Source organism: Myxine glutinosa, chromosome 8, assembly GCF_964187855.1.
Source record: "Myxine glutinosa chromosome 8, kmMyxGlut1.1, whole genome shotgun sequence".
Lineage (NCBI taxonomy): Eukaryota > Metazoa > Chordata > Myxini > Myxiniformes > Myxinidae > Myxine > Myxine glutinosa.
Window position 1 is genome coordinate 12,147,759 of NC_136268.1, and position 13,438 is coordinate 12,161,196.

General features: G+C 39.6%; 1 protein-coding gene across 1 annotated transcript in view; it reads left to right on the top strand.

Moving 5' to 3' along the window:
• Nucleotides 1-13,438, top strand: part of LOC137417154 (carbonic anhydrase 4) — an 87,409-nt gene that overhangs the window by 17,145 nt on the left and 56,826 nt on the right. The window contains exon 2 of the mRNA XM_068102949.2: nucleotides 11,668-11,700. Coding sequence (XP_067959050.2) covers nucleotides 11,668-11,700 — 33 coding nt within the window. The remainder of the gene's footprint in view (nucleotides 1-11,667; nucleotides 11,701-13,438) is intronic.

Below are 13,438 nucleotides of genomic sequence, written 5' to 3' on the forward strand. Positions count from 1 at the left end.
TAGAAATGCTGGTAAATCAGCCCTTATTTTGTTGTCAAATAACCAGTTTATTGATCATGTAAACATGGACAGGATGCTGGCACACCAAAGGCCTCATTTTCAAAATGACATTGTTATTGCAAGAAAATAAATAAATAAATAAAAGTATAAACTATTTGACAAAACATGAAAGTTGCTCTTTTTATGTGGAAATGACTTCCGCACCAAGAGGCAAGTTACAAACAAATAATAAATAGACATTTCATAAATATTATTGAGAAGAAGAAAATGAGAAATGAGATGATAAGTGAGTAAGAAAGAAAGGAATACCTTTAAAACACCTGTTCACCACCATCTCTTATCTTCCCCCATCCAAAACCTTGATCTTTTCTACCCCCGTTAATTTACCCCAGATCCACTTTTTTGAAATTCCGACTTCTTTCCTGGAAGTCCTAGCAGTGTCCATGTGTTTTATACCTCCCCCATTCCCCCCCCTTCCCACGCCTCCTCCCACCAAGCCCTTTACCTCCCACAGATCTCCCGATGCGCCTGCTCTCAAATGTTGGACTTGTGTGCATCCCTGTCTCTCACCATCTTGTGTCCCGCACCCTTTACTATATGTTTTGTGTGTCAGTTTGTTTTTTATACCTCTCCCCCCCCCCCCCCCCTTCCCACACCTGCTCCCCCCAAGCCCCCTACCTCCCACAGATCTCCCGATGTCCCTGCTCTCAAATGTTGTACTTGTGTGCTTCCCTGTCTCTCCCCGTCTTGTCTCCCGATCCCTTTATCATATGTTTTATGTGTCAGTTTGTTTTGTTTGTCATTAATGTTAGCTCTTGCACGAGCCTCGATCTTGTATTAAAAAAAAAATACACATCAGGATTTATACCATATTCCATTCAAGTCATCTGTGTGAATGAAGGACCAAGTTGATTTGTTTATAAATCTGCTAATTTGTTTCATGCTTATTGGAGTTACTTTGCTCATTCGGAAGTTACGCAGAGCCTGAGATGAGGTCGGAAAGAAGACTTGTGTCTTATCAGCAAGTCCGGGCCTTGCAAGGACAAAACAAAAATGAAGGCCCAAAGTTTCGTTAAAAGCCATAGATGTTGTTAAAGTATTATCAGATTACAGATATCGATTTTTTTTGAGTTATATGATGTTTTTGAGTTATATGATGTTTTTGAGTTACATGATGTTTTTGAGTTGTATGATGTTTTTGAGTTGTATGATGTTTTTGAGTTATATGATGTTTTTGAGTTGTATGATGTTTTTGAGTTGTATGATGTTTTTGAGTTGTATGATGTTTTTGAGTTATATGATGTTTTTGAGTTATATGATGTTTTTGAGTTATATGATGTTTTTGAGTTGTATGATGTTTTTGAGTTGTATGATGTTTTTGAGTTGTATGATGTTTTTGAGTTATATGATGTTTTAGAGTTGTATGATGTTTTTGAGTTGTATGATGTTTTTGAGTGATATGATGTTTTTGAGTTATATGATGTTTTTGAGTTATATGATGTTTTTGAGTTGTATGATGTTTTTGAGTTGTATGATGTTTTTGAGTTGTATGATGTTTTTGAGTTGTATGATGTTTTTGAGTTATATGATGTTTTTGAGTTATATGACGTTTTTGAGTTATATGATGTTTTTGAGTTGTATGATGTTTTTGAGTTGTATGATGTTTTTGAGTTATATGATGTTTTTGAGTTGTATGATGTTTTTGAGTTGTATGATGTTTTTGAGTGATATGATGTTTTTGAGTTGTATGATGTTTTTGAGTTATATGATGTTTTTGAGTTATATGATGTTTTTGAGTTGTATGATGTTTTTGAGTTATATGATGTTTTTGAGTTGTATGATGTTTTTGAGTTGTATGATGTTTTTGAGTTATATGATGTTTTTGAGTTGTATGATGTTTTTTAGTTGTGTGATGTTTTTGAGTTGTATGATGTTTTTGAGTTATATGATGTTTTTGAGTTGTATGATGTTTTTGAGTTATATGATGTTTTTGAGTTGTATGATGTTTTTGTTGTATGATGTTTTTGAGTTATATGATGTTTTTGAGTTGTATGATGTTTTTGAGTTGTATGATGTTTTTGAGTTATATGATGTTTTTGAGTTAAATGATATTTTTGAGTTGTATGATGTTTTTGAGTTATATGATGTTTTTGAGTTATATGATGTTTTTGAGTTGTATGATGTTTTTGAGTTATCATGTTTATTGTCGGAAGCTATAAAAAGGCTCTGAAATGATTGGTAAAATATATCCGACACAGAAATACTATTTAATTTCAACAAATTTCCCTTGAGGCGTCGGCCCGACTTTCAACAAACCACAAGAACAAGGAAGTTTAACAAACTGCTCAGATACACATCAGAGAAGAGGCATTCCAGTAGAAAACAACATGGCAGCTAAAACACAAATCACAGACACTCATCTTTATCGGCATTTGTGATTATGAATCGTCACGCATGTTTTTATAGAGAAGATCTAAGATGTGCGACGGCGAGGTAACATAAGGTAAAGGACAATTCGTGCACTGAGAGTGAGTTAGCGCAGCCAAAGTTGGACAACGACTCAGTATTAAAGGTATTCCGCCTTCTGACCTGATGATTCATTTGCAATGTGAGAAATTTGCTGCCTTTGAAATAATTTGCTGGAGCTCAAGGCTTGCATACCTTACACCTCCGAATGAATACCATGAAGTATTGAAGAAACCCATGGCAATGTGAGCAGCAGGAGTGAGCAGCATATTGGGTTAAGGTGTAGCTGTGTCCCACAGAATATCCTACATGACGTGTTATGGTGTAGCTGTGTCCCACAGAATATCCTACATAACGGGTTAAGGTGGAGCTGTGTCCCACAGAATATCCTACATGACGGGTTAAGGTATAGCTGTGTCCCACAGAATATCCTACATGACGGGTTAAGGTGAGGCTGTGTCCCACAGAATATCCTACACAATGAGTTAAGGTGTAGCTGTGTCCCACAGAATATCCTACATGATGGGTTAAGGTGTAACTGTGTCCCACAGAATATCCTACATGACGGGTTAAGGTGTAGCTGTGTCCCACAGAATATCCTACATGACGGGTTAAGGTGGAGCTGTGTCCCACAGAATATCCTACATGACGGGTTAAGGTGGAGCTGTATCCCACAGAATATCCTACATAATGGGTTATGGTGTAGCTGTGTCCCACAGAATATCCTACATGACAGGTTAAGGTGTAGCTGTGTCCCACAGAATATCCTACATGACGGGTTAAGGTGTAGCTGTGTCCCACAGAATATCCTACACAATGGGTTAAGGTGTAGCTGTGTCCCACAGAATATCCTTCATGACGGGTTTAGGTGTAGCTGTGTCCCACAGAATATCCTACATGACGGGTTAAGGTGGAGCTGTGTCCCACAAAATATCCTACATGACACGATGGGTTAAGGTGGAGCTGTGTCCCACAAAATATCCGACATGACGGGTTAAGGTGTAGCTGTGTCCCACAAAATGTCCTACATGACGGGTTAAGGTGGAGCTGTGTCCCTCAGAATATCCTACATGACGGGTTAAGGTGGACCTGTGTCCCACAGAATATCCTACATGACGGGTTAAGGTGTAGCTGTGTCCCACCGAATATCCTACATGATGGGTTAAGGTGTAGCTGTGTCCCACAGAATATCCTACATGACGGGTTAAGGTGTAGCTGTGTCCCACAGAATATCCTACATGACGGGTTAAGGTGTAGCTGTGTCCCACAGAATATCCTACATGACGGGTTAAGGTGTAGCTGTGTCCCACAGAATATCCTACATGACGGGTTAAGGTGTAGCTGTGTCCCACAGAATATCCTACATGATGGGTTAAGGTGTAGCTGTGTCCCACAAAATGTCCTACATGACGGGTTATGGTGGAGCTGTGTCCCAAAGAATATCCTACATAACGGGTTAAGGTGGAGCTGTGTCCCACAGAATATCCTACATGACGGGTTAAGGTGTAGCTGTGTCCCACCGAATATCTTACATGATGGGTTAAGGTGTAGCTGTGTCCCACAAAATGTCCTACATGATGGGTTAAGGTGGAGCTGTGTCCCACAGAATATCCTACATGACGGGTTAAGGTGGAGCTGTGTCCCACAGAATATCCTACATGACGGGTTAAGGTGTAGCTGTGTCCCACCGAATATCCTACATGACGGGTTAAGGTGTAGCTGTGTCCCACAGAATATCCTACATGATGGGTTAAGGTGTAGCTGTGTCCCACAGAATATCCTACATGACGGTTAAGGTGTAGCTGTGTCCCACAAAATGTCCTACATGACGGGTTAAGGTGGAGCTGTGTCCCACAGAATATCCTACATGACGGGTTAAGGTGTAGCTGTGTCCCACTGAATATCCTACATGACGGGTTAAGGTGGAGCTGTGCCCCACAGAATATCCTACATGACGGGTTAAGTTGTAGCTGTGTCCGACAGAATATCCTACATGACGGGTTAAGGTGTAGCTGTGTCCCACAGAATATCCTACATGACGGGTTAAGGTGTAGCTGTGTCCCACAGAATATCCTACATGACGGGTTAAGGTGTAGCTGTGTCCCACAGAATATCCTATATGACGGGTTAAGGTGGAGCTGTGTCCCACAAAATGTCCTACACGATGGGTTATGGTGTATCTGTGTTAAGGTGTCATTTACGAGTGTAGCATTAGTATTATTCGCAGCCTTAGTGAATCTAAATTTACACAACAAGAAACTATCAGCGAGATTCAAGTAAGTCTGTTGATTATTTATTTCAAAACTTTTTGTTCCGTTGGCATTCCAGTCTGTGCCTGTTCTTGCATTTACCTTAAAATAGTCTTCCTTTTTCGTGGAGTTTGAAATGATAATCGTATCATCCAAATCATAGATACTATCAATCGCTTCCATACTTGTATTTATATATTTAGTAACAAAAAATTGTTAAAATCGTTGAAACCCTGAGCCAAGCATTTTCATGATTTTTTGTCGTTCTTGTGAAGATCGATGAGTTTTGCGTTTTTTTATTTCTTTGATTGCTTGTAATTTATGAGACTCCTTTTGAGCATCTTTTATACTCTTCGTGGCACCTGCTACATTTCCCACAGCAGAAGCGGTTGAAGCAATTCGCTCTTTATGTTTAAGAATGATTGAACCAAATACCCATTGGAGTATCAATTATTCCATCCCGTTTATTTCTAAGTTGATGTCTTACGCCCTCCCTCCCCCCCCCCCCCCCGTTGTCTCTTAGGTTTATAGTATCCTCCACCAATATATGACCCCTCGCCCTTATAGTATGGTGAAAGGAACATCCCATCCCCTGTAATTATTTTATATTTTTCCAACTTGTGTTTCCTCACAATAACCATCGTATTTATTTTTTGAAAAACTTCACGGAGGTGAATTCTGATGGATATAATTTCTCATTGAAGGAAATCATACGATTATCTTGGTCGGTTATCCTAAAATTCACTCTATATATGGTTTTTCCTGACACGGGTAGATAAACCAGATTTTTCGGTTTCCCCTCATCAACATCAACATCTGACAAAAAAAAAATTCCTCTCATTGACAAAATCATTAAAGATAACGAGGTTCTTTTTTGATTGATCTAAATGTTGGGGTGAAGGTATATCATCTGTATTATCACTGAGAATACAAGTTATGGGTTTTGATTTATTTTTACATTTCTGTGTATCACAAAATAGTTGTATTATATCTTCAATGTTGTAATCATTTAGTTTGTTTTTAAGTTTAAACAAACCGATTACATCTTCTTTTTGAAGACCCGCATTAAAACCTTGTGATATTGGTTGATACTTGGGTTGAAAACTTGACTTTGTGAAAATTATTAAATTATTACAATCTAAAAAGTTGGGGGTAAGGAGCATCTTAAAAAGCAAACAGGTTTTCCCACATCTGCTTGAACCGACTATTAGACATCTTCATGAATTTGGAAGATTTTTATGGTTGTTAAATTCTATCGTATTTTCACAATGGGTAAAAAATCATTCATTTATATATTTGGAAAGCAGGTTATCTAATTTTTTACAGGCTTTTTTGCCAACTCTATGTTTCATCCTGAGTTCAGGTTCAATTTTAAGCTAATCCATTATTTTATTTCTATAATATCTTGTGTTGATATTTCTCTGAAAATGACAATCGTGAATAGCAAATAACATCAATCCATGACGCATTACCATAATTTTATCAATCTCTTCCGTTGTAAGGAAAGGTGTATTATCACCCTCATACTTAACGTTTATTTCTCTTATTAATCTTGCAAACTAATTCATTTTTGGTGTAATTTTAAAATAGTTATATTTCTTTTTATATTTTTAAATCATCATTAATTGAAAGATTGAGTGAAACTTGTCTGTTGTGTCTTGATACATTGTATTTATTAAGTAAAACAAATTAACCTCCTACAAAGAGGCTACCTATAAAAATTGAAAAATAAGGTATACAAGTACAGATACAATCAAAGTACACCGCCCCCATGAAAAATAATTAAATATCCTCCAGCGCGGCATTGCCGGGGCACCTCCGGCGCCCGGCAATACCGCCGTGCAGCTCATGGAGACTGTATGGGAGGGAGAAAGGGGGGGAAAAAAAGGAACCGCCTTCAGAGGCCATTTTTCCTCACAAAGCGGGGGTTGGCCTTTTTTTGGGCACCGTGGTCCCCTTTTTGAAGCAATGTTTTAAAGCCAGATGCCCTTCCTACCGCCAACCCTGTTAGTCGCCTATTGCGACACACAGGGAATTACCAGTGAACCGGTACTCAATTTGCTGACCTCAGAAGGATGACAGGCTGAGTCAACCCCCCCACACCCCCTGGCTTTAATTCAGCGATCAACCAGGATTACGAACCCAGGATCCTAGGATCCCTGGCTGGCACCCTAATGGCTAAGCCAACACCAGGCTTTGTATTGTGGCAGGGATGGAGGACTGTATTGGGAGGGAGAGGTACACAATATTTGATTGAATAATTGCATAATTAAAATCAACAAAAGATTGTCATAAAATATTTTCTTAATCAATTGGCTAATAGCATAACTAAACCACTAGACTAGTGCTTCATCCGAATATGTAACTTTTAGAAATTTAATTAAATAAATCATTCATAGAAAAATCAAACAATTAATTTATTAATCAAAAAATAACTAATCAATAAATCAAAAATATCCTTTAAAGACAAATCACTTGGTCATTGTCATGTCCAAATATCAGCTTCCTAGCTCAAAAGGTCTGACAAAATGTCCGACACGATGGGTTAAGGTGTAGCTGTGTTCGACAAAATGTCCTACACGATGGGTTAAGGTGTAGCTGTGTCCTACAAAATGTCCTACACGATGGGTTAAGGTGTAGCTGTGTCCTACAAAATGTCCGACACGATGGGTTAAGGTGTAGCTGTGTCCTACAAAATGTCCGACACTATGGGTTAAGGTGTAGCTGTGTCCTACAAAATGTCCGACACAATGGGTTAAGGTGTAGCTGTGTCCTACAAAATGTCCTACACGATGGGTTAAGGTTTAGCTGTGTCCTACAAAATGTCCGACACGATGGGTTAATGTGTAGCTGTGTCCAACAAGATGTCCTACACGATGGGTTAAGGTGGAGCTGTGTCCTACAAAATGTCCGACACGATGGGTTACGGTGTAGCGGTGTCCTACAAGATGGGTTCAGGTGTAGCTGTGTCTTACAAAATGTCCTACATGATGGATTAAGGTGTGGAGGTGTCCTACAAAATGTCCTACACGATGGGTTAAGGTGTAGCTGTGTCCTACAAAATGTCCTACACAATGGGTTCGGGTTTAGCGGTGTCCGACAAAATGTCCTATATGATGGGCTAAGGTGTAGCTGTGTCTTACAAAATGTCCTACACGATGGTGTAAGGTGTAGCTGTGTCCTACAAAATGTTCGACACGATGGGTTAAGGTGGAGCTGTGTCCTACAAAATGTCCGACATTATGGGTTAAGGTGTAGCGGTGTCCGACAAAATGTCCTACACGATGGGTTAAGGTGTATCTGTGTCCTACAAAATGTCCTACACGATGGGTTAAGGTGTAGCTGTGTCCTACAAAATGTCCGACATGATGGGAAGTTACGCAGAGCCTGAGATGAGGTCGGAAAGAAGACTTGTGTCTTATCAGCAAGTCCGGGCCTTGCAAGGACAAAACAAAAATGAAGGCCCAAAGTTTCGTTAAAAGCCGTAGATGTTGTTAAAATATTATCAGATTACACAGATATCGATTTTTTAAAGTTATATGATGTTTTTGAGTTATATGATGTTTTTGAGTTATATGATGTTTTTGAGTTGTATGATGTTTTTGAGTTATATGTTTTTGAGTTGTACGATGTTTTTGAGTTATATTATGTTTTTGAGTTGTATGATGTTTTTGAGTTATATGATGTTTTTGAGTTATACGTAGTATGATGTTTTTAAGTTATATGATGTTTTTGAGTTCTTTGATGTTTTTGAGTTGTATGATGTTTTTGAGTTGTATGATGTTTTTGAGTTATATGATGTTTTTGAGTTGTATGATGTTTTTGAGTGATATGATGTTTTTGAGTTATATGATGTTTTTGAGTTATATGATGTTTTTGAGTTGTATGATGTTTTTGAGTTGTATGATGTTTTTGAGTTGTATGATGTTTTTGAGTTATATGATGTTTTTGAGTTAGATGATGTTTTTGAGTTCTATGATGTTTTTGAGTTGTATGATGTTTTTGAGTTATATGATGTTTTTGAGTTACTATATGATGTTTTTGAGTTATATGATGTTTTTGAGTTGTTTGATGTTTTTGAGTTATATGATGTTTTTGAGTTGTATGATGTTTTTGTTGTGATGTTTTTGAGTTATATGATGTTTTTGAGTTGTATGATGTTTTTGAGTTGTATGATGTTTTTGAGTTATATGATGTTTTTGAGTTATATGATATTTTTGAGTTGTATGATGTTTTTGAGTTATATGATGTTTTTGAGTTGTATGATGTTTTTGAGTTATATGATGTTTTTGAGTTGTATGATGTTTTTGTTGTATGATGTTTTTGAGTTATATGATGTTTTTGAGTTGTATGATGTTTTTGAGTTGTATGATGTTTTTGAGTTATATGATGTTTTTGAGTTGTATGATGTTTTTGAGTTGTATGATGTTTTTGAGTTGTATGATGTTTTTGAGTTATATGATGTTTTTGAGTTATATGATGTTTTTGAGTTAGATGATGTTTTTGAGTTGTATGATGTTTTTGAGTTATATGATGTTTTTGAGTTGTATGATGTTTTTGAGTTGTATGATGTTTTTGAGTTATATGATGTTTTTGAGTTGTATGATGTTTTTGTTGTATGATGTTTTTGAGTTATATGATGTTTTTGAGTTGTATGATGTTTTTGAGTTGTATGATGTTTTTGAGTTATATGATGTTTTTGAGTTATATGATATTTTTGAGTTGTATGATGTTTTTGAGTTGTATGATGTTTTTGAGTTATATGATGTTTTTGAGTTGTATGATGTTTTTGTTGTATGATGTTTTTGAGTTATATGATGTTTTTGAGTTGTATGATGTTTTTGAGTTGTATGATGTTTTTGAGTTATATGATGTTTTTGAGTTATATGATATTTTTGAGTTGTATGATGTTTTTGAGTTATCATGTTTATTGTCGGAAGCTATAAAAAGGCTCTGAAATGATTGGTAAAATATATCCGACACAGAAATACTATTTCGTTTCAACAAATTTCCATTGAGGCGTCGGCCCGACTTTCAACAAACCACAAGAACAAGGAAGTTTAACAAACTGCTCAGATATACATCAGAGAAGAGGCATTCCAGTAGAAAACAACATGGCAGCTAAAACACAAATCACAGACACTCATCTTTATCGGCATTTGTGATTATGAATCGTCACGCATGTTTTTATAGAGAAGATCTAAGATGTGCGAGGGCGAGGTAACATAAGGTAAAGGACAATTCGTGCACTGAGAGTGAGTTAGCGCAGCCAAAGTTGGACAACGACTCAGTATTAAAGGTATTCCGCCTTCTGACCTGATGATTCATTTGCAATGTGAGAAATTTGCTGCCTTTGAAATAATTTGTTGGAGCTCAAGGCTTGCATACCTTACACCTCCGAATGAATACCATGAAGTATTGAAGAAACCCATGGCATGTGAGCAGCAGGAGTGAGCAGCATATTGGGTTAAGGTGTAGATGTGTCCTACAAAATGTCCTACATGATGGTTTAAGGTGTAGCTGTGTCCCACAGAATATCCGACATGACGGGTTAAGGTGTAGCTGTGTCCCACAGAATATCCTACATGATGGTTTAAGGTGTAGCTGTGTCCCACAGAATATCCTACACGATGGGTTAAGGTGGAGCTGTGTCCCACAGAATATCCTACATGACGGGTTAAGGTGTAGCTGTGTCCCACAGAATATCCTACATGATGGTTTAAGGTGTAGCGGTGTCCTACAGAATATCCTACATGACGGGTTAAGGTGTAGCTGTGTCCCACAGAATATCCTACATGATGGGTTAAGGTGTAGCTGTGTCCCACAGAATATCCTACATGACGGGTTAAGGTGTAGCTGTGTCCCACAGAATATCCTACATGACGGGTTAAGGTGTAGCGGTGTCCCACAGAATATCCTACATGACGGGTTAAGGTGTAGCTGTGTCCCACAGAATATCCTACATGATGGGTTAAGGTGTAGCTGTGTCCCACAGAATATCCTACATGACGGGTTAAGGTGTAGCTGTGTCCCACAGAATATCCTACATGATGGGTTAAGGTGTAGCTGTGTCCCACAGAATATCCTACATGACGGGTTAAGGTGTAGCTGTGTCCCACAGAATATCCTACATGACGGGTTAAGGTGTAGCTGTGTCCCACAGAATATCCTACACGATGGGTTAAGGTGGAGCTGTGTCCTACAAAATGTCCGACATGACGGGTTAAGGTGTAGCTGTGTCCCACAGAATATCCTACATGACGGGTTAAGGTGTAGCTGTGTCCCACAGAATATCCTACATGATGGGTTAAGGTGTAGCTGTGTCCCACAGAATATCCTACATGACGGGTTAAGGTGTAGCTGTGTCCCACAGAATATCCTACATGACGGGTTAAGGTGTAGCTGTGTCCCACAGAATATCCTACACGATGGGTTAAGGTGGAGCTGTGTCCTACAAAATGTCCGACATGACGGGTTAAGGTGTAGCGGTGTCCTACAAAATATCTTACACTATGGGTTAAGGTGTAGCTGTGTCCCACAGAATATCCTACATGACGGGTTAAGGTGTAGCTGTGTCCCACAGAATATCCTACATGATGGGTTAAGGTGTAGCTGTGTCCCACAGAATATCCTACATGACGGGTTAAGGTGTAGCTGTGTCCCACAGAATATCCTACATGACGGGTTAAGGTGTAGCTGTGTCCCACAGAATATCCTACACGATGGGTTAAGGTGGAGCTGTGTCCTACAAAATATCTTACACTATGGGTTAAGGTGGAGCTGTGTCCCACAAAATACACTAAGCAGCCTCTATATGAGAATTTGGGGACTATTTGTCACACACATCGACCTCTTTTAAAAACACCAACGTGTGCACGAATCACCCTCATATAAAAGTATTCTGTTGTGTCATTAAACCTGATTGTTTGTGTTTTGTGTACATTGCCAACAGATTGGTGTTACGAATCATCTGTTCCCGCATGTGGTAAGTCACCTCTTATTGGCCATCTTGTTCGTTTTTATTTTAAAATGCACACTTGAGTTCACATTCCCAAAATGTTTTCATCAACTCAGTTCCTCTATAATGGGGTATCATGTGGTACATATATTGTAGTTCTGTGTACTCTAAACGATTCAGGCAAAAGACCTGCACCTGAAGGTGGACCAAGGTGTTATTAAAGGTGAAGAAAACGAGGCACGTGCGGAAAGAGATGCACAGCGACAAAGCCTCGATGAAGACAATCACCATAAAAACACAACAATGAAACACAAACAACTTGAGGTGTACGATTTCAACAAATCACAAGAATTAGGAAGTTTTACAAGGTGCTCAGATATCCATCAGAGAGGAGGCGTTCCACGATTTAAAATGAACATGGCAGCCAAAACACAAATCACAGATAATCACTCATTTTCATCGGCATTCTTATCAACATCTTCTGCTGATGAAGAGTCACACATTTTTATAAAAGATCTAAGGTGATTGAAGGGCGAGGTGACACATGGTAAAAGGGCAATTTGTACAGAGAGTGGGTTAGTGGAGCCACAGAGACCAAAACAACCAAGCGAATGAACGAAGAGGAAAAGAGGAGCAAGCGAGGAGGAAACAAAGTTACCTGCCTGGAAGGGGAGTGGGCTGGGCAGGATCAACTGCAGTGGAAATGATCGGAGGCAGGGATGGAGGATGACATGACATGGCGGTGCACTGCTTCCCTCACAAGATCATGGGCAGGGATGGAGGATGACATGACATGGCGGTGCACTGCTTCCCTGACAAGATCATGGGCAGGGATGGAGGATGACATGACATGGCAGTGCACTGCTTCCCTGACAAGATCATGGGCAGGGATGGAGGATGACATGACATGGCGGTGCACTGCTTCCCTGACAAGATCATGGGCAGGGATGGAGGATGACATGACATGGCAGTGCACTGCTTCCCTGACAAGATCATGGGCAGGGATGGAGGATGACATGACATGGCGGTGCACTGCTTCCCTGACAAGATCATGGGCAGGGATGGAGGATGACATGACATGGCGGTGCACTGCTTCCCTGACAAGATCATGGGCAGGGATGGAGGATGACATGACATGGCGGTGCACTGCTTCCCTGACAAGATCATGGGTAGGGATGGAGGTTGACACGACTAGGTGCTGCACTGTTTCCCTGACAAGATCATGGGCAGGGATGGAGGATGACATGACATGGAGGTGCACTGCTTCCCTGACAAGATCATGGGTAGGAATAGTGGTTGACATGACATGGAGGTGCACTGTTTACCTGACAAGATCATGGGTAGGAATAGTGGTTGACATGACATGGTGGTGCACTGTTTACCTGACAAGATCATGGGTAGGAATAGTGGTTGACATGACATGGAGGTGCACTGTTTACCTGACAAGATCATGGGTAGGAATAGAGGTTGACATGACATGGAGGTGCACCGTTTACCTGACAAGATCATGGGCAGGGAAGGAGGTTGACATGACATGGAGGTACACTGCTTCCCTGACAAGATCATGGGTAGGAATAGTGGTTGACATGACATGGAGGTGCACTGTTTACCTGACAAGATCATGGGTAGGAATAGCGGTTGACATGACATGGAGGTGCACCGTTTACCTGACAAGATCATGGGCAGGGATGGAGGATGACATGACATGGAGGTGCACTGCTTCCCTGACAAGATCATGGGTAGGAATAGTGGTTAACATGACATG